The following is a 22882-nucleotide window of genomic DNA, read 5'->3' as shown; positions in this document are numbered from 1 at the left end:
TTTACAACTATAGATCATAGGCCAACGAGACACATTTCGAACTTTGACCCCAAACGCCATGCCTTTTGTAGAATGCCTGAATTTCGTACTCTGCAGCAACCTATAGGCCATTTTGAAAGTATTTTTCATCATCCTTGCAAATAATGGATATTTGTAACTATCACTTGCCATCTATCCCAATAGCAAAATAAGCTCTTCAAGAGCAAAGGTAATAGTTTTTGAACGGGCCATCGTCCTTGATCATTACTACTCATTCTTCATTATCAGTCTTTTAATTTTTAGACGCCTAAGCCTAATCTGCCTGTTAGCGTTTGGTTGCATTACTCTGAACTACCCATTGATACCAATTTCATGTTTTGGATGGAATGCACCGGTTCCCTTTTTCTAGTCCACTATAGCCGGCATATCGATAGGGTTAGGGTCACAACTTAATTATTGATCTGGTGTTGTTAGGTAAGCTGGGCCCGGTTTTACCAGTGGGCTTCAATCTCCTGTTAAGCGCCTTGTTTGAGTAATTGTGATCACTTTTGGTAAGCTTCTTTTCGTAAACCGACCTCGTTTTTAGTTATTGGTAGCCAATTATACGCCTGTAGACACAAAAACAGCATCACTCAGACCGGGCTTGGAGCGTTCTGCTTGCTTGTTAAGCTAGAGAGTCTCAGCACTTGAGAAGTTTCTTTCTGCATATAGCTAACCTCTAGCTAGCTAGTCTTTAGAAAAAATTACTTACTTCGCCCATGAAACAGCAAGCAAGGGCTAATCTCAGTTGCTCGCAAAATTAAAGAATGTCATAGTTTTACTATGTGTCACCATAGAGACTGCAAGGGTAGCACATATCTCAGATTCACAACATTTCGAAGTGCTCCTTAGTATCACATGCACCTGGATATTTTTTTTTCACAGTTTTGTTAGAGAGGGAGGATATAAACTAGTTATTGCTTTGCGAGATTTCTTTTCCTCTGAAGATGTTTGGGCTGATGGTTCTTTTTGTGCTACTGTGTGCTTAGTTTCCTAGTTGTATTAGGTAATTGCTTTTTATTTTATTTTATTTTATTTTTCGAAAAGGCAGCACGAGAACCTTCTTCAACATATACCTTCTACCTTGCTACCAAGTGGTACAAAAAAGGGTTTGGACCATTGTGCTTTTGGCGTGCCTGAAAATTAGACTAAAAGAATTAGTAAAATATGTTCAATCGCACCAAATGATTATTTTTAGTAAACAAAATAATAAAATGATTGATTGTAAATAAATAAAAACAATTACATGACAGTCCTATATATATAATATATATATATATATATATATATATATAGTGCTTTTTTTTGTGTAAACAATAAGAAAAATAGGTGCCGGTACTTTGTGATGATGTGCCGGACTGATTGACATGAAGATATGTTGAAACTATGGCTATAAAATTAGTTAGTTTTTTTTTTAACTTTAAATTAAAACGAAGTTCGTTTTAGAATTTAGTTTTAAAAAAAAAATTTGAATAATTATTCTATTCCATGAGCTAGTTAATAAATGGTAAATATATTTTATAATAATCCATTGAAACTTTTTCTATTGTGACCTTAGATGTAATTTTTTTGTACCAATGCTCGAAGCTATGAATGAAGCTTGATTATTAATGATTAAGTCCATGACCTTTTTAAAAGACTTACCTCTCTTGAAGTTTTTCATTTAAAAAATCTGCTTTAAAATTAAATGGTTTACTTTCGGAAAAGAAAAAAAGTAGCCGTTGCATCAGAACTTTGAATAATCTAAAATATCATGATGTGCGATTTTCATTTTCTCTTCTAGTTTCTGAGATCTAAATGGGACAGACTGACGGACAGATGAACAGGCCACACAAAACTAATAGCGTCTTTTCCCTTTTCGAGGGCCGCTAAAAATGCTAAGACAGTTGTTATTATAAAAATAAAAGAAAAATACCATATTCAGTTCGTCATCTGTGGTATTTCCATAAATTCTGCTGTGATGACGATGTTTCCAGACATCCCTCTGGCTATACCAGTAAAACACTGTATTTATAATAACAACGTCAGCCAACCTGAAAATGTCAACACATTTTATAGGATTTATATTGGCTTTTAATAATTAGCTTTTAATTATTATTCATTTATTAATTAATATTATTAAATATTAACGCCTAAATAGATCTAATGCAAATTGAACATTGGTTTATTGTCACATCCCTGGGGACACCCCATTGTTCACAAAATGAGGACAGTTTAATTATATCAAATTAGGTCACGCGTTATTACGCTTAGATGCCAGAGAGACGACGATCAAAACTTAGTTCAAGGCTACAGCAGGGAAACATAATTAACGTAGGTTACATTAAAAACTACAGATGAAGATAAAAGGGTCAACGGTATTAAAACGTAATGGTTCTAGATTAATCTAAGAAAAGATATAAAAGAGGAGGAGGATCTTAGAACACATCTTACATCGACTGTATCGACTGTAACGGCTCAAGTCCGCTGTAGTTCGCTGTATAGACTTTAACGACAGTAGTCCACTCCAGTTAACTCTCCCCTAGTTAACTTGCATCGAGTCGTACACATCTCTCTTCTACTGTCTCGCACAGTAGACAACAGTACCGACGACTCACTCACGACTCCAAACGACTGACTTTCACATTAACTTTCTGGCTTATATAGAGTCCCTAATCGCTTGTCCAAAGTTGCACAAACACGGCTAGTATCCTCTGGAATAACACGTGAGGAAACGTCACATCCTGTCTTTGTTTATACATGTAGATTCCAGAAAACATTGGCTGCAGTGTCATCTTGCCGGGGTCACAAGTTGTGACCTCTATCTGTCACTGGACATTGCTAGTACCTTTTGGAATAACATGTAAGGACACGTCACATCCTGTCTCTGTTTATACATGTACATTCCAGGGAACACCCACTGCTGTGTTATCTCGTCGGGGTCACACGTTAACCTCTTCCTGTCACTGGTCATTTGTAACAATATATTAGACATAAATGAATAGCAGCACCAGGGACCAAGTTTTTAAAAGAGAAAGTAATGAACGTGCTACGAAAATAAGGAAATGTACCGACCGAGGCTCGAACCCGTGACTCTGGATTCGACACCACCGCCTATAACGCACTAAGCGAACTTAACCTCTAGACCATCGGAATGTCCAAAAAAAAAAATTCTTCTGATCCAGAGTCATTTCGCCCCTTTGCAAATTACCACCCCAGTGGTCAAAGGTCACAAGCCCTGGCTAGACCCTCGCAGCATCCGTTCACCTAGCTTCAACTCTTTGTTTACACCTCTACATGTATGCCGAGTTTGCTGTACTGGAGATAATCTCAATTACAAGACTGGGTTACACTATTTTATAGCCAAGTAAGCCAGTTACTAGTTGTGATATAGTAAGAGTACACTGTTCAGAAGTGTGTATTTTGGAGTAAAAGTCACTTTAAATCAAAAGCTAAAAGTCGTTCACCTTATTTGTTTAGTTCTTTTTTTTTTATGAATATACTTTGACCATTTTTATTCCATAAGGAACATAACCAGAATGCTGTAGCATCATACAAAACTGTTTATACGTATTACTGTTAAATTACTTTCCCCAAAGTGTTAACTTCGAATCATAAATAAATAAATTAAATTATTACTTTTATATAGCGCTACTTTCATGCTTATAGCATGATCAGAGCGCTTTGGTCCAATCTCATTTGTAGACCAGTGGGTGGAGGGGGTATCTAGGAGTAGGTTTTCCGTGCTGCCCTTAGGCTCGAGCCTCCTTCATAGGTAACCAAGACAAGCCAAATTGAAGCGTACTTAGCCTCAAGACCACGCTGCCCACCGTACTACCGCATTAAGTCCCTTGATTTGATAGCGTTATTGGTAATAAGTCGCCAGTGTCCATTAACTCATCGTTATTGCTGTTATAGCTTACGCCAGTACCAGAAGCAATTTCTGGCTATTAAAACATGATACAAATGACCAGTTGATGGTCTGAAATTTATGAACACATACATCTACTCTTTATACAAACCAGAACTTATTGTACTTTAGCTTAAAAATAGTACACTGTATATGCTTATATTAAACATCGATAGACAAATCATACATAATATATATTTTTCCCCTTTCGGGGGCCGCTAAAAACACGGTAGACTGTTTTGCAAGGGCGACTTACATTTAGCATACAACACATTTATGCAAACAGTTTTTTTTAGCTTAGTCAAAAAAAAAGTGTATTTCTAATTATGTACTTTCTTCCATACCAGCTACTTATATTTTAAACAAAATGTTTACTCTTGTTTTTAAGGCTTGGAATGGGAGTTTGGCACTTAACAAAACAATAAATGCAAATAATCATTCAATAACATATTCTTTATAGGCCAGGTTCACATTTAACTGTATTCTCATATCCTTTAGTGGAATACATACATCATATGATATAAATATTATGCATATAATAATAATAATAATACCATTTATAAATCCCCCGTATCCTGTGGTATCAAATCGTTATTTACCTATCACTAAAACAATATTGGCAACACTTTCGACACTCGCAAGTCTATTTTTTTTATAGATAAAGAGAAGGTTTTAGTTCTTGACAGTTAATATATCGTTTCCGATAATCTTTCGAAAAAATATTAAAACCTACCTATTTACCTGCTTGACTGAACCACCCAGGTCCAATTTTAAGTTTCTTTTCCATACAAAATGTTTTTTTAAGCTTGTTTAGTGATTAATATACATTGAAAATAGTTGAATATGAACATTGTATGTTTTATTGAAATCACATTGAATAAATAGTTACATTTAAATTGTTATAATTTCCAATTTTTACTATAGTAACTTATTAATAAATTTTTCGTTTTTGTACTTGTTTGACAATGTCTTTTTCACTGTGACATTGTTTAAAATCGTAACTTAATTTTGAACATTGTAAAGAAAATGAAAGAATAATTAGTATTATTGATATAGACAATGTACACACCATGCATGTATATTGATTTAATTGTAGTTTGTATGTATCGACTTAAATGTCACATATAGTGTATAGGCTGGAACTTCATAGCTGTTCAAAGCCGTATGACCTCATAGGATCAGATAACCAGTTTAGTTTAACTGTCCTTAATATCAAGTCACATAAGGTTACGCCACCCAATAAAACAAAACATAAATGAAATAATCAAATAAAAAGACGTTATTTACATTTGCTAAATAATCATAATAAAAGATGCTTAAAAGGTTTTGTGAGTCAAAAAGATTATATGTTAATTAAACGGTATATGCCAGATTTATAAGTTATTTTTTTTTAGTGGCGTTTATCAATCTATATATATAATTCTCTTCTTCCCTCAAAAGTTTAAACAAGAAGTAAAGGAAAGATCACTCTCTTATTTGTGCGGATAGTCCACGAGAAAACACAAGAGTAGTGTTCACACTACGGATGGCTGCCTGAGCGCTTGACTGTCGTTTAAATTTATCCAACCCTGCCCGCTCCCATCACCCTTTGTACTGCGGGAGGTTTGGACTAGAAAGTAAACTATCTTTAACTCTGACGGAACATTCGAAACATTGTAAAACATTTTACAAACAAACATTTTTCAAACACAAAACAGCAGCGCCGGAATTAACATTGTGACTTAGAAGTCATGGAAAGATATTAAGTAATCTACTATGTATATAAATGTAAATAGCATGGCCGTACTTAACCATTGTTGGGCCCTATGCGAAACGGATTTCGCGGGGCCAAGTTTGGGTAGCGAAGCGGACAATAAGTGAAATTTAAAAGAGTTTGTATTAGAAAGTTAATTCGTCTATGGATTTTATCCATTCTTAACTACGTACAGAATTACTTTAACTCTTTCAGCCTGTTGCTAAAATAGCAATGGATGCGGGCAAAAATGGCTACCAGTTTTTGTTTACAATAGGGTGATGAAAATATTTTTTATCTCATAAACGGTAAATCACAGATAAATAAAGTTATATATCAAATTAAAGAAAAGATCATCACCAACACAACTATTTTAATATTTTTGTAGTTTATTTAATTTGTATAGATGATTTTACAGGTTGAATAGGAAGGAAAAAAATAAAAGAGTAAAAAAAATTTTTTTTGTCTAGGTTTGTTATACATAATATATGTATAATATTGCTTGAAAAGAGTATATTTTGTACTCATTTTAAAGTAAATTCATTTTGATAAACATAAATGAAGTTTTTTTTTCTAATTTCTTGCTTATTTATTTTAATTTAATTTTTTTTCTAAATCGCATTAATTTTAATTAAACTACTTTTTTTTTCCATATCTATTATAAAATAATTTTTTAAAATTTCTTTATTATTACAGTCAACATAAATTATATATCAAACTACATAGATATGCATAAGAATTCCTTTTTACCCTTTCTTTATTCTCTTACATGTAAATAATTTGTAATTTCATGTCTTAGATCATAGTCATTTTTTTTTCGCAGATTTTTTTTCTTTGCAATAACATCAATATATACTCTCTATTTTGTTTGTATTGACCATTTTGACTAAATACTTTTTATTAATTAGAAAGAAGATTCATTTCTGAATAATTTGATATACAACACTTAAACATGCAGTGAAGATTATAAAACAGATATTACCTTAGACGCGTAGAGTTGTAAATCCAATTGGAAATCATTTTTGGCAAAAAACAATATCCAGTGAAATAGGAATAATATTTACATTTTACACACACACACACATATATATACATTTATTTACATTACATTGATGCTACTGCCACTACTTGAAAGCTATTGTTTTGCCAGATCCTCATGGTATAGACGAAAACAATGTTTCACACAGAGCCGAGGTTGCGACGGGCAACCCGAGCAAAAGAATCTAGTGCGCTTCCGTTGTGATTGACTCTTGCAATAGACACAAGGGCGATCATTCTCTTCATAATGAACAAGATGAGGCCCAGGTGCTATTTTGCTGTCAGCTTTAACAGTCTTCACTTTCACCTGTCTGGGAACATCACCCAGTGCAGTGGCAGCATCAACTAAACCATCAATTAAAGTTTCTTTAAATTTTTTTAAAGAAAGCTTTTTTGAAGGCTGGTCACATGTAACCTGTGTGGCATTATAAATGATGAGGGCATTAATCTGTGCAATTTCTAATATCCAGAAGAAGACTTTCTTCCACCATTTCATGCTTTTTCTAGAATGCACAGAATAATAAGAGAGCATTTGGTCTGCCCTGTCGCAACCATTCATCATCCTATTGTAGTCGTGAACCATTTCTGGCTTCTCGACAACACTGCGCTTCTGTTGCACATTCATGATGCGATTGGTTGATTTTGTGGACACCATAATGCAAGGCTTCTTAGCTTTCTTATCCTGCCATGCCACACAAAGAGCATCTATACTGCCCACAGACTTGTAAAATTGAGTTTCTCTGTGACGCAGCTTTTGCTTCTTGAGCTCGGCAGGGAAATTTTTCCTAGCCAAGTTGACTGTCCCAGTATAATAAAATCTTTTCTGAGTTAGATATTCTAAGAGATCTGTTGATGTATAATATCTATCAGCAAAAATATGATGCCCACTTTGAAGTGGTTGTAGAAGGGTATCAAATATTTTGACTGCATGGCTGGTAATACTGTTGGATGAGTCTGAGTAAGAAGTGTCACTTCCATAATAAGTAATAAGATTTATCACATAACCTGTACTGCTATCACACAGGCCATAATTTTTTATGTGGTGCTTTTCAGGCTTACTAGGGTTGTACTGTAATGGTCCAAACCTGCCTTTAAATCCTATCACCATCTCATCAATAGCAACCTCCTCAAAAGGATAAAATGCCTTTTGAAAATTTGAACACATCATCTTTACGAAGGGTTCAACTTTATCCTTACCGACCGAGACCGCTTCACCTACATGCATCATGCTAAAGAACAAGAGCTCAAATCTAGCTCTTGTAAACATGGTATTAAACCATGGCTGATAATATATGTCTTTATTAGACCAAAAGTCCCTGACAGACTTTTTGTTTTGTAGACCTATCGAAATAAAAACTGCGAGAAACTTGTACATTTCTGCAACATTTGTGTCTGTCCAATTATTAAAAGTGGACCTGACAGTAGGAGGATTGTGTTTTTGAATCACAATTTTAGCATAATCATTTATGCTATCAACTAAAAAGGTCATGATACAACCATCTACTAGCCTGGTAAAAACATCAAATGGTGTAGAATCTCTTGTCAAATCTAACTCAGAATTGACTCCACTTTTAGAAGGCTGGGACATTCTAAATGTATTGGCAGTACTGACAGGACAATTGTCAGCAACCCTCTCCCATTGCCACCCATCATTATTACCACTAGTTCTAGGTCTAAAATCATCTGGTTCTGGAATTGTAGCAATAATACCAGTCCCATCATTGTTAGTTTCACTGCCACTATCACTGTCAGAATCTGAGTCAACCACAGTATCATCATATCTAGCTCTTTTCTTCTTCACAATGTTATCATCTACACCATGATTTTCTGGCAAATATGTTGAATCATCTTCACTATCACTATCACTAGAACTTTCTAAAGCTAAAAACAATTGAGTAGCTTGTGCTACCGTCAATCTTTTAGGCCTACCACTAACACCACTGCATCCAGGCATAGCATCCATGTTTGTTTATGTTTACTAAGCAACACACTAATTAAAATATTATTAAAACAAAAAAATAATCCAGGTTATTGCACAAAGACGCTTAAAAAAGGAAGGTTTCGTTTCTTTTTACTATTTTTGTTTTTAGAAATAACTTTAAAAACTCTAACTACAAGAAACGGACTAATTTTAGAAGCCACCCCCCAAAAGCCAGTATACTGGCAAACCAGGCTATGAGGTATAGCTGTTTTGCCAGTATACTGGCAAAACAGGCTGAAAGAGTTAAGAGCCTTGCGTGTAGCAAAGTCATAGAGTATATCATAATAATTCTGTTCCCTACATAGATCATACTCAATAGCAAGAATAACCAAATATTTCAATCTATCTTTGAGAATTGTTGACCTCATGTAATTCTTCATTAGTTTGAGGCGCGAATAGCTTCTTTCACTAGGTGACACAATTACGGCTGATGCATAATGCCGCGCGTAAGATTTGCGTTTTCCATATTGAATGACACCCCAAAATGATAATTTTCGTCTATATATTTCGTATATTTTAAGGACTTTTTCGTATATGTTGCGATTTCGGGAGATTTCCAGGAGCTCCTGGTAAATCGATAGGAGGGCGCGGGAAATCTGTTATAAGTTATAAAATGGTTTAATTTAATAATTTATACACCTGAATTAGCGCGGGTCCTATGAAAGTGAGGGTCCTATGAAAGTGAGTGTACTAATAATCTATATATATAATTCTCTTCTTCGCTCAAGAGTTTGGACGAGAAGAAGAAGTAAAGGAAAGATCACTATTTTATTTCTGCGGATAGAGTTATCCCACGAACTTTACGAGCCTTGCGTGTAGCGAAGTCTTACAGTGTATCATGGAAATTTTATTTCCTACATAGATAACGCTCAATAGCAACAATTAATGAATGTTTCAATCCATCTGCGAGAATTGTTAATCTCAAGTAATTCTTCATTAGTTTGAGGCGCGAGAATCTTCTTTTACCAGATTACACAATTACGTGTAATGCATAAAACCGTTTTTATTTATCGCCCGTAGGATTGGCGCTTTCCATATTATATTAAATGACACCCAAAATGACAATTTTTGTCTATATATTTAATGAGATTTGTATGAGTTTTCAAAAGATTTTTAATAATTTCTGGAGATTTCCATGACTTTTTCAAATATTTAGCAATTTACAAAAATAGCGGCGTATGCCACGCCGCCGGTCGACTAGTATTTTATAAACAATGTATTTCTCCTTCATAATCGTGCATGTCTGATTTAAAAGCATAAAACTCAAGACAATGAAATGTAAAACCGTGTCACTGAATTACAAAATTAGTGTTGATTAAACTATATTAAAGGCACCTCAGAATCCGCATATAACAGACTGAAGCATTTCGCCCTAAAACGTCGATTACAAAAACAACAATCGAAAACGGCTGTTCATTAATTTTCTGCAACGTAACAAAAATATAAATAATTAATAAGTAAAAAAAAAATTCCCTTTCAGACCTAGTGATTTATAGGGCAGATAATGTAAAAATAAATAAATAATCAATACAATGGATCAATACCAAAGATATGTGTAATGAACAAGTTAAAAATGTATCAAGTTTTTACTCGCCGAAAGATTGTAGGTATGTCATAATCATCATCAATATAACGCGTTTAATTAGAAAGCGCAACGTATAGGAGAATTCTTTTTCTGCCAGTTGTTTGACCTTCTTTGATAAATGCTTCCATCATCTCCTGTATAAAAAGACAACATAAATTATAGAAAGAACAACTGTTTGTGTGTTTTTAAATCAAATATTAAAGGGTATTTCTTGAAGTTTGTGATTACAAAAATGGTCTCTTTCTTTACTCAACTTTCACTATCATAAATTAACCCTGCTATATGAGTGGGTGGATGAATCAGCTGGTGTTTGACCGTTTTTATCAGTTCATTGTTAATGGTTGGAGTTTCTTCACTACTTGCTCTAAGTGGCAAACCATACTGTTACGATCATCAATGGTGCCAATGTCACGATCTTTTATGATGTTAGATGTCACGTTGAAGATTATCTTAATCTGAACAGCACAATTAATGATCGTAATTGCCGAGGATTTAGAAATCGTCAGTTGATAAGATGATCGTCTAGAAGTTGCTAGTTGATAAGAGGATCATCTAGAAGTTGCCAGTTGATAAGAGAATCATCTAGAAGTTGCCAGTTGATAAGAGGATCATCTAGAAGTTACTAGTTGACAAGACGATCTAAGTATATTATTGTATATTCAATGAAGAAACTTCTCTTCGTCTAAAACAAACACTTTAATTCAAAACTTTGAAAAGCTATTCACAAATAATTACAATGGTTAAATGTACTTGAATAGAATAAACGATCTACACACTAATATAATTATGTTTTCTTTCTTGAAGTCTAACACTAGACTATAGTACATGTTCTCTCTAACACGTTCCGCACAAGACTGGCGGTAATATCTCTCAGCTTACAAAGCTTGGGCGTTACCACGTGACCAACATCTCTCCGCTGCATGGCCAACCAATAAATGCAGCTCAAAGTACAATAATTAATACCTCCAACCAATCACATTCATCCCAAAACATAATTCTGCTGCGTGATGTAAAATTCCCGAGGTAGCTAAAATTCTGCCGACAAGCTAAATATAGACTAAGCGTACGTGACACATACTTATGTCGAGAAAAAAAATAGATTAAAAAAAATTGGATCTCAGCAGAGTCATTAGGCTCCGCTAGCTGATGGTAGGATTCGCAGTGTTGGTACAATTGTAGAACGGGCCACGATGCTAATTACAGTTCTTCCCACCCACAAACCAACATAACATCTTTTCTTCCCACCCACAAACCAACATAACATCTTTTCTTCCCACCCACAAACCAACATAACATCTTTTCTTCCCACCCACAAACCAACATAACATCTTTTCTTCCCACCCACAAACCAACATAACATCTTTTCTTCCCACCCACAAACCAACATAACATCTTTTCTTCCCACCCACAAACCAACATAACATCTTTTCTTCCCACCCACAAACCAACATAACATCTTTTCTTCCCAAACAGAGAAACAAAACAAAACATAATCACTGTGTGGAGATGAACCCACCATCTCCTTCTGAAAATGTGTTTGCTTCCCATGCTAATTTATCTGGAAGGATTAAAAACAAAACAAGCAGACACATTTTTAAATCTCATCCTAAAACTTTTAATTGTGGCGTCAGAGGATTATGACAAACACACTTGGAATAACGAAACTCTTAATGTTTATGTAGGAACTGGCAAGGTCTCATTACATTACATTCTAATGCTCAGATCACCCAGCAAGCGCCCATATACTTACGTAAAGGAAAAGAGAGTTTGGGGTTAAAAATTCGAAAAAAAGAAGACAATATACTCTTCAAGTGGATCATCTATCTAAATTGTTACGTCGTCTAGAAAACATCCTAAAAAGAGCATTAAAAATTACACTCACAGCATTACTATATTTAAAGGAACTTTTTGAACAAAAATGTCTAAGAAAAATGGAAAAAAAAACTTGGAAGACAATGGCCACCCCTCCATCAGAACAACGTCAGGTCGTCGAGATTTGGGCGACTGCTGTCAATCAAGACAAGAACAGAGCGGTACTAATTCGAACCTCACTCCTGTCAGACTCTTTCACCGCCACTCGTTGATCAGGAAACATGTAGAGGACCAAGATACCTGTGTGTAGTCGCTGAATGAACTCTTTAAGCTGTCTGTTCTCTTTATGTGTGTGTTTCTGTTGTGTTGTTTTTATATGACAAAAGAGTCCTTGTAATCACAACACATTTCCATAAGGATCAATAAAGAAGTCTTAGTCTTAGTTTATAACCCACCAAAACAAGAACTAACTTTAAAATTTATAGAAACAATAATGATAGAAACAATCCTAGCTATTGCCAACCATGCCACCTAAGGCTATAAAGGCGCTGATCTGTCATTTTTACCAGCCAATTTGTTTGCAAAACAAACATTCTCAGCCTACGCTAGCAATGGCTCATTATCATGTCACTAGATACAATGCTTCCCAGAAATCAAAGTGGTCTTGAACGTTGAGGGGCATCCATTCACGGTAATCTTAGGGCTGAGTAGATTTTATTGGCTGACTTCTGAACATGACTTCTGTTTTTCTAAGGTTTTTTTTGCTGATTAGTGCTGTGTCTACAGAGGCGGAAGCTTACGCAAATTCTTGAACGGCGAGCTGCAGTAAATGCTCAGTGTAAGTTGGACAAAATCATTGCCATACAGAAGCTCTGTGACGACCATCTCTTTTTGTTTTAATATGAAAAGTAGGTCGCTGTCTTATTTGAATCAACTCTAAGCCAAAGAAGATACCAGACAGAGTACGGGCAAGTAGACTACCATTCTTTATGAACTAATCAACGTTATTTCTTGTTTTGACTTTTTTATACAAAAAAATAATAAGCTAATTGAGAATTTGAATGGCATCTGACCATGAACAGTATCCCCATCTGCAACTCACAGTATTAAAAGTCTTAGTAATGACGAATGTAGTTCATAAATTAAAAAAAAAAGAATCATTTTAAGGATTAGTACCCCCCCCCCTCCCTTTTGCACACTCCACTAAATTGGTCAAAATACTAGATCTACAAACTGTGATCTTTAAAACAAGTTAAACAACCATCCCACCTCGAAGTGTTAGGACGGTGCAAGCTATTCTACTATTGGGCATTCTAAAATATTGGTTCATAGAGTTAAGCCTTGTAATCTAAAACATAACAGACACATAATTAGCGAAAGTTTCCTTTTTAACATCGGGGCTGCTAAAAATGTTAAATAATATTGAACTTTAAGTTTACTAATTATAGATTATCTATCTATCTATCTATCTATCTATCTATCTATCTATCTATCTATCTATCTATCTATCTATCTATCTATCTATCTATCTATCTGTCTGTCTGTCTGTCTATCTATCTTTCTATCTATCTATCTATCTATCTATCTATCTATCTATCTATCTATCTATCTATCTATCTATCTATCTGTCTATCTATCTATTTATCTATCTATCTATCTATCTATCTATCTATCTATCTGTCTATCTATCTATCTATCTGTCTGTCTATCTATCTCTGTCTCCTTCTCTCTAATTACGTCCAATGCATTTCATGTGCCAATCCAGTCATGCATGACGCGCATTTCATAAATACAGAACTTACCTCGAGAAGCATTTTGAAGTGATTTTTAAAATACGTTTTTTTACATTCATTAAGCTTTATTGATATACCATCAAGATCATTTCCACGCACATAGCCTATACATGATTCTATGAAAATTGTTCTTGTTTCTTGAAGGAGAATCATCATGTAAAATTCATTGCGATAGTCCCAATCTGTCCAAACCTGTATGAGAGCTTTAAAATATGTAAATCTTTCTCTACTAGCTCTAATTGATGGATATCTGAAATATACAAAATATGTGATAACATTGTTTTAATAATTTTATGTTACAACAATTGTTATGTGTACTAAAATTATAATAAGAATGTAATGCAGAGTTTTGATGAGAATAGTTATTTGGATCTTTTAAATCTTTTTTTTTTTTATCAATGTGATGTCGTCTCAAAATATCACCTAGCCCAGATCGCTTTATAGCATCATTATGCCTGCATAATACTAGGAAGAAATATAGTCAAAATTCAAATAATCAATACTGTTCAATCTTGTACCGGTATGTTTTTTTTTCAGTTCTATGCTACAGTTCTACGTTACAGTTCTAAGTTACAGTTGTTAAATAATATTTAAATCTAGACAATACTGAGTAAATTAAATAGCTTTAAATGTTAAAAAAAATATTTTTAAAAAAAATCTACTAACATTATATTTTTTAATTAAATATGTGTGTCAGGGGCGGCTTAGCAGTGCGCGGGGCCCCGGGCTAGCGTCATGTGCGGGGGCCTTAGGCGGAATGGTAGACTATATATATATATATATATATATATATATATATATATATATATATATATATATATATATATATATATATATATATATATATATTTATATATATATATACCGTAAACTCACCAGATCTGGCAATCAGGAGAATGGCCCAAACCCTGGACCCAATCACTCATAATAACCCTTCCAAAGAAAGACAACTTACAACTCTGTCAAAACTATCGCACCATCAGCCTCATAAGTCATCCCAGCAAAGTTTTGTTAAAAATTATATTAAACCGGCTAAAACCGATAGCAGACAACATCATATCAGAAGAACAAGCGGGTTTTAAACAAGGTCGCAGCACAACAGAACAAATTCTAAACCTCAGAATACTCTGTGAGAAATATCTCCAACACCAAGAGAATCTTTTCCGTGTCTTTATTGATTTCAAGAAAGCTTTCGATCGAGTATGGCACGGAGCACTCTGGGCGACAATGGAAAAGTACAACATTAATAAAAACATAATCAAAGTTATCCAGAACCTCTACAAAGATGCCACCAGTGCGGTGTACTTCAACAATAATATTGGGGACTGGTTCAAAACCACAGTTCGAGTAAGACAAGGCTGCCTACTGTCACCAACACTCTTCAATATCTTCCTTGAAAGGATAATGGAAGATGCCCTCGAGGGCTATGAAGGTACTGTTAGCATTGGAGGAAGAAGAATTACTAACTTGCGCTTCGCAGATGACATTGACGGCTAGCAGGGACAGAAGAAAAACTAGCTGACCTGGTGATGCGCATTGACAAGACTTCCGAAGCATATGGCATGCAAATAAATGCCGAAAAAACACAAATTATGACCAATAGCCATCAGGGCTTTAAAAGAGGCATCAGTATTGGAGGTGAAAAGCTAACTAGTGTTAACAGCTTCAAATACCTCGGAGCTATTGTCTCAGATGAGGGAACAAAACCCGAACTATTGGCCCGAATAGCACACTCCACAGCAGCCCTTTCAAAACTTAAAATAATATGGAAAGATAAGGGCTTAGCCCTCGGCACCAAAATCAGACTGATGCGCTCTCTGGTCATGGCCACATTTTTATATGCTTGCAAGTCGTGGACGTTGAATGCAGAGCTTGAGAGGAGGATCCTAGCAATGGAATTGAGATGCTATAGAAGGATCCTAGGCATCACATTCAAAGACCGCATCACAAACCAAGAAATCAGAGACAGGGTTACTGTAGCGATCGGAGCCCATGACGACCTGCAAACTATTGTAAAAAGACGAAAGCTTAAAACCTTTGGCCACATTACAAGATCTACTGGGTTCGCAAAGACCTTCCTTCAGGGAACAGTGCCAGGAAAAAGGGATGGGAGGACAACATTAAAGAATGCCATTGAGAGAGGTTCTAAACAAGGCAAAAAAAGGGAGGAATGGAGAAAGACGGCCGACAAATATTGCCTGGTGCCCCAACGGTCTAACAGACTAAGGGATAGGTAAAGGTAAGGTAAAAAAACTCGCCACGCTAAAGGGCTCATCCGTCTCTAACGCTGTAACAAGAATAATACAGTTGTTACGTACGCATCTTAGTGTAAATGTGGAATGGTGCGAATGCGTATTGAGAGCAGGGAAGAACCAAAATGGAGGAATAGAGACTAAATTGTGTTTATAGTGTTCATGAAGATAAAATTAATTATAATCTATGACGTTGACGTTTTGTGTTGATATATTGTTAAAAGAGTCTCATCATATAACAAAACGTAACAAGTGGCGCCCAACGTAAAAGGTAAAACCCACGTATTCCTCTATAAACAGTTGATCTCCTGTCAACAGACAGTAGAGATATTAAAGTCTAGTTCTAGAGACAGGATACTATTCAGTTTGATTAGTAGTAATAGAAAATGTCGGACAAGGGAGGTTAGTGGAGCTTGAAGGGGCAGAACTAAGAAAATACGTACAAGAAAGGTTGATGAAGAGGGAGAGAATAGACATAGAGGACAATAGAGAAAAAGAAAATGATAAGGAAATATTAGCTATGAAGGAAAAGAAAGTGATAAAAGAAAGGGGGAAGCTACAGGGAATAAACTAGCAAAGTATAAAGGTGTAATATTCCAAGAAGCTAAAATGGACATGGACATTTTATTGAGTAGTTCGAAATAGAAATGAGAGAACTGGAATACCCTGAAGACAAATGGACATTATTATTGTTGAGATCATTTACAACGGTGGTCCCTTCAAAAATATTTCCCATGCTGGACAAAGTAATTTACGAGTGTCAAGAAGAATTTAAAATATATAGGCATTATAGACGTGGTACATTTGAAAGACAATCTGATAACCGCAACGGACGATATCAAGGAAACAGACAGGAAAGAAAGGACTGGGAGAAAGGTAGAATAGAGCAAGGCTTATTATTGTCATCTGATACTGGAACATTGGAGGTTTTTCAGACATTCGTAGGGAACAAGGCAGCCAAGATCATCAGGAAGACAGGGAGCACTATTATTGGAGTGATTAAAAAATTAGTGGAAGACTATGAATATACAGACGAATCATGAAAGTGTGTTATGTTTAATTGGAAGATTTTTCAATTACTGATTGCAAGAGTTAGTATTGATACACCGTATTATACGGGGACAGTGGAAGCTTGTGTTGTAGATCAGGGTGAGATAGATAATTATTGGGAACATTCATGGGGTAAAAATGTGTTCAGAGATGGAGATAGGGAATTGGAAGAAATATTATGGGATAAAGTCTACTCGATGTAAAACTGGGGATGTGGAAGAAGACATAAGATCCCATACATCAGACGACATGGGTAGCAGAGAGCACGAGAAGAAAGAATTAACAGATAAGATAGAAAGCAATGCTATTGGACTGGGCCAAAATCCAAATAAAGTAAGGCAATCAGTGGTATGGGGAAATGTGAAAATGTGTATGTTGTAGAAAGTGGATATGTAGATTTTGCACAATGTCTTTTATTTTTGTTTTGATTTTGTTTGATTATAACTATTCTATTAAAATTACATTTGTAAGAAAATTATCGCAATGGTGTGGAAGCGATAACTAAAAATAAACATTGGGTTTAAATCTATGTTATTAGGAGTGTGGTGAGTTAGCTATATGGTGGGTCATGTTGTTGGGGGTAGAATATGTATGGAGCAAGATAGGCTTGGTCTGTTTACTATTCGATTGCGACAGGAATGAGGATGTTTTGTACAGGCATAAAATTATGAGTGGGGAGTTGTATTAATGAAATCTTATCTTATCTTATATAATACAGACGTTACTTCAAAAAAGAAGATGATTACGTCCTACGCGTCATGCATTTAGTCATGCATATTAACCAATGACTTAAATTCTGCCAAGTCACTGGTTTTCCTGGCTAGCTCAGGCAACCCATTCCATGCTCTAATAGCACTAGGGAAGAAGGAGTATTTGTACAAATTTGTCCTAGCATATGGGACGAGGAATGTGCCTTTATCTTTGTGTCTTTCAGAGTATTTTATTAAATTTTGTTTTTGTATTTGAAGATTATGGTTCAGTGTTTTATGTATTATTGCTACTTTACAATTCTATTTAGCAAATCATTGATAGAAATATGATTACTTATAACTATATGTAAACAGAAGTTGTTTCAATTAATCAAAATAACAGTTATTACCACGAAAATCTGACCTTCGCGTGCAGTCTTAGAAAGTATTACCAGCGAATGTCAAGAAAACACTGTATATTTGTTTATTAATTTTCATTTTTAAACAAATCAATTTTTCAAAAGTTGCATTTATGTTACTACAAATTGTTATAAATGACTCTTTCATATAAAATTTTCATAATTCAAAGAGTAGTTCAAACTTTATCACTACGCATTTTCCTACTAAAATATGTTTGGACGTCGATGTTTAAATACGAAATATTTGGATTGGTTTCTTCCACCTGTGTGTTTTATTGTGAACTGTTAAACGATGATAGCCTCTTAAAATTGGCAGATCATTAGATGTTGTCTTTACCGAAACTGAATGATATTTTGAAACCAAAAATGGCATGTTAAGAGCTTAAATGGTGATTTATATCATAAAGATACGGGGAAAATATTGAATAACAAGTCCTAGTTTATGACAACGGATTTGGTTTTCGAAGTTGGTGGCGCTATTTTGATCGCGCTATTCTCTAATGTATGTGGTAGCGTGGTCGAGAGGCTAGGTACGCTTTAACTTGGCTTGGCTTGGCTACCTATACCCACTCCCCCCACTGGTCCACAAATGAGATTGGACCAAAGCGCTCTGAACATGCTATAAGCATGAATGTAATGCTATATAAAAGCTAAAATTTATATTTAGTGATTTTTAAATGTGAAAAAAAAAAAGAATATAGTATATAAAGTGTACCTTTAAAACAAAGAAATGATTAGCTATTGATAGACCTCTCTTATGATATCAGAAACTCACATTTGAGTGACTTGTACGGGATGAAGTAATATATTGTTGATACTAGAAGCATGTTCTATTATCACAGTTTGGCAAGTGTTTGGATCGAGCAGATTCATTTCAAACCTGGATTGGGCCAGTGACTGAACATCTACAGTACAGGTCAATACACTGCAAGGTGCTAATAAAGTAGAAGATCCATTTAAAAAAGTGTACAATCATACAGAGCAGAAATTTTATTTTGAAAAAACAAAACAAAATGCATTAGACCTTTTATTTTGCTTAGTCATAACTAATAATAGGCCCAAAAAAAAAAGGATAAGGCAACCTTTGGAATAGGATGTCGGTGTTTTTCTACAAACTTTCGACCTGCTCAATCACTTGATTGATAAACGTCATTTTTATTTCTCCTTGGCTTATACCAGGATTAAATAATCTTTCATTGACTTGTCTGTCCATTCCTTGACCATTGCTTGTGTTTTCTCATTATTTACTCAAATTAGATTTTAGGTAAATGGGCTACTTTTGGACATTTGAAAGCTCAGCATTATCATATACTTTACCACAGTTATCAATATTAACTAAAGTTAATAATAATAGTAATAATAAAATTTAATTTATAGAAAAAATCAAGTATGCAAGCAGTTCTTTCATAAAAATACACCATTTTTACAACTACTCCATATTAATAGTAACAATACTGGAGGATTATTAATACTGGAGACAACAATTTATCACATTTTACACAAATTTATTTTAGATTTTTTGTCAATTTTTTTTTTACAATTGTAATGCTAAGATAAATAATTTCTATCATACCAACTTTTACGTTTCAAAAAAAGAAAAAAAAATTGTATCCATATAAGTGAAACAAAATTTGAAACAAAAATTAATAATTAGTTTTTCATATTATCGTGTGAATTGCAGTGCGGTGGTATTACCATGGAACACTTAATTAAAGAATTTTTTCTTTACAGAAATGCCTTTTTTTACTTAACACTTAGAATAAAAGATTGACCCAATTACATCATTAGATAATCATTATTTTTTTATATGACATCAGTTAGTCCAGATGCACTTTTAACTTGGTCTGCTGGACACAAGATCTGTCAACCTTCTTTCTCCAATCTTCTCTGTCATTTGCCTTAGATAGAATTTCATTCAGATATGTTTTTCTGAAAATTTGAAACCTGCCTTGATACCTGCCTAAGTGGACCACTTCGGGGGCCGATTTTGAGTTTGGGTTTCCATACAAACTGTCTTTATAACCTTGTTAAACTAGGTCTTTTTCATTACAAAGGTTGCGAAAAAAAGTTTAGGGTACAGTTGTTTTTTTTTCGGAACTTTTTTTTAAAAAAAAGGTAAAAAAAAACGTCTGTATTATATAATAAAAGATAAGTGGGTCAAACTAGCGGAATAACATAACGTTGTCATCATTTAAAACTCCTATATTGAAGAACCCTTTTTGTGTGCGCAATAAGCGTCATAGAGATGTTACTGTTCAGTTTTGGTCAGTCTGAGTCTCCTCGTAAATTTAAGGGAGAAGGGGACGATTCAGGTGGTTAACTTGAAGATTGTTTTGTTTTGTTTCTTTTTGTTTTGTGAGATTTTTAAAAATCAATTTAGGTCTTAGTTAAACACTGATGGCTTTGTTTCCTGTCCCAGGTGTATGGGTTTATCTTCTATTGTGTATAAAGTATAATGAAAATTTTATTTGCCATAACTACAACATAAAGCAGCGCTATGGCACCTCTGTAATAAAGCAGTGGGTACCGAATCACATAGATGTTACTGACAACACTATTACAGACTCACTGGTCCACCAAGGAGGGCAAATTCCACCCACTGAACAGGCTGTAAGTTTTCATCATGCTCTGGCTATATTTAAAAAAAAAAAACAGAAATGGAAAATTGGTTTGAGTGTTGGGACAAGTCCCAAAAAGCCCGTAGAGTCTCGGAGCGCATGGTGGTGGCTGTCCAGGCCTGACCAAGCTGTTAGAACATTGTGCAAGACAGGTCACTGTCCTGTTGGCTCATATTTCTCACGGCTCTGGAAAAATTTCGATTTACAGTGCCCCCGCTGCGGGGAAGAAGAGGAAACCGTGCGTTATATTGTGTTTGATAGCACCAGACTTGCTGATCTCCGCCTCGACAGGTCTGGGAAACCCAAACTTCTCGACCTGTATGGTGACATGTATACACTACGCAAAACAGCAGGGTTTCTGTCCAGGGCTTTTGCAAGAGAGGATTTAAGCCTCTCAGGCCCCTGACTCAAATGGAATTTGATGATTATACTTACATTTATACTTACATTTTCAATAAACAAGTTATATGTCCGTGAAACAACATTACGAATCGCCATTATGTCGACACTGTTATATTACTAACTAGATGACTTTAGTCAAGTGTGAAACTTTCGACAAGATTAGAAGGTCACATGATTAAGAGATAATACATTCTGTGTTGTATTTACATTTAAGTTTTAAGTGTAGTTTTCATATATACCACTGAATCCGAAAGTCCTCTCGCCGAGTAGTATAAAGAAAAGTTTCTATTCTTTTCAATGTATATATTAAGAGGTGTAACTAATGTATTATTTGGCATATTAAAAAAAAAAAAAAAAAAACCCAGCAACATCCTTCTTTAAATTAAAAATATAAATATACAGATTCATGTACTTACCTGCTTCACTTGTAAATACAAAATACAACTGAACTGCCAAATATGCAATTTCCATCTGAAAACGGAAGACTACATAAAACAATCTTTCCTACATTTAAACTATATTGAATCTACTTTAGGAAAACAAAAATAAGCTGAAAAAAAATACAAATAAAGAATAATAAAAAGATGTCGCCTTTGGCTACCTAGAACACTCATGTTGTTAATGTATACGAACAGAATGTTCATGTGGAAATGTGGGAATGGTCCCTACAAAGTTTTAACTACATACTTGCTGGACAATTTAAGTGGCACTTCATTTTTATGTATATAGGAGATATCTAAGAGGCAAGTAGGAAGTATATTGGAGGTGTGTAGGAGCAGTGGCGTCCCTAGGGTGGGTGTCACTAGGTGCGGTCAGCTCAGGGAGTCACCCCCTCGCCTCCACCCTTAAGAAATCCTGTTGTTTTTTTTCCGTTTGTTTGTTGCGCTGTAATACATATAGTTTATAATTACCTAACACGTTATTGGATTGTTGCGCTGTAATACATATAGTCTACAATTACCTAACACGTTATTTGTTTGTTGCGCTGTAATACATATAGTCTACAATTACCTAACACGTTATTGGATTGTTGCGCTGTAATACATATAGTCTACAATTACCTAACACGTTATTTGTTTGTTGCGCTGTAATACATATAGTCTACAATTACCTAACACGTTATTGGATTGTTGCGCTGTAATACATATAGTTTATAATTACCTAACACGTTATTGGATTGTTGCGCTGTAATACATATAGTCTACAATTACCTAACACGTTATTGGATTGTTGCGCTGTAATACATATAGTTTATAATTACCTAACACGTTATTGGTTTGTTGCGCTGTAATACATATAGTCTACAATTACCTAACACGTTATTGATATAGTTTATAATGACCTACGTTATTGGATTGTTCAACAAGAAGAAAACGAGAGTCTATTCAATTTTAAAATTCAGTTATTTATTTCAATTTATCTACAGTTCACTGGGTTTGCTTAGTCACGTGAAACTCTGCACTCATCCTTGATCTTTGAAATGAAGACACCGCTGTTTTCTGTTGCATGGGCGTAGCCAGTATTTTTTTCTGCGGGGGGTTGATTTTTCCTCCCTCAACCGCCAAAACAAAATCATATATGTGTGTGTGTGTGTGTTTGTGTGT

General features: G+C 34.8%; 3 protein-coding genes across 3 annotated transcripts in view; all 3 read right to left on the bottom strand.

Moving 5' to 3' along the window:
* The window catches only part of LOC129928220 (chitinase-3-like protein 1), a 28777-nt gene extending 26731 nt beyond the window's left edge, over positions 1-2046 (bottom strand). Inside the window, exon 1 of the mRNA XM_056041481.1 lies at positions 1934-2046. Coding sequence (XP_055897456.1) covers positions 1934-1936 — 3 coding nt within the window. The 5' untranslated portion in view covers positions 1937-2046. The remainder of the gene's footprint in view (positions 1-1933) is intronic.
* Positions 2047-6774: 4728 nt separating this feature from the next.
* Positions 6775-8640, bottom strand: LOC129928390 (piggyBac transposable element-derived protein 4-like). Its single transcript, XM_056042613.1, has one exon. The coding sequence runs from the start codon at positions 8638-8640 to the stop codon at positions 6775-6777; it is 1866 nt and encodes a 621-aa protein (XP_055898588.1).
* A 1617-nt stretch (positions 8641-10257) lies between these two features.
* On the bottom strand, positions 10258-21749 carry LOC129928389 (uncharacterized). The gene is made up of 4 exons (XM_056042612.1): positions 21695-21749; positions 19034-19193; positions 13858-14098; positions 10258-10377 (listed from the first exon to the last, which is right to left on the bottom strand). Exons 1-4 carry the CDS (start codon positions 21747-21749, stop codon positions 10297-10299), a joined length of 537 nt encoding a protein of 178 aa, XP_055898587.1. The 3' UTR covers positions 10258-10296.
* Between the last annotated feature and the right edge of the window lie 1133 nt (positions 21750-22882).

The sequence above is a fragment of the Biomphalaria glabrata genome, chromosome 9, assembly GCF_947242115.1.
Source record: "Biomphalaria glabrata chromosome 9, xgBioGlab47.1, whole genome shotgun sequence".
Lineage (NCBI taxonomy): Eukaryota > Metazoa > Mollusca > Gastropoda > Planorbidae > Biomphalaria > Biomphalaria glabrata.
Note: the sequence above shows the minus strand (reverse complement) of the source record. Positions and strands in the feature narration are given on the sequence as shown.

Bases quoted from the DNA above. Each gene is read 5' to 3' on its own strand.
- LOC129928390 (XM_056042613.1), bottom strand. From the start codon at position 8,640: ATGGATGCTATGCCTGGATGCAGTGGTGTTAGTGGTAGGCCTAAAAGA.
- LOC129928389 (XM_056042612.1), bottom strand. From the start codon at position 21,749: ATGGAAATTGCATATTTGGCAGTTCAGTTGTATTTTGTATTTACAAGT. The intron at 14,099-19,033 runs GTGAGTTTCTGA...TGTATATTTCAG, and splicing joins CCCGTACAAGTCACTCAAAT to ATATCCATCAATTAGAGCTA. The intron at 10,378-13,857 runs GTAAGTTCTGTA...CTTTTTATACAG, and splicing joins ACTTCAAAATGCTTCTCGAG to GAGATGATGGAAGCATTTAT.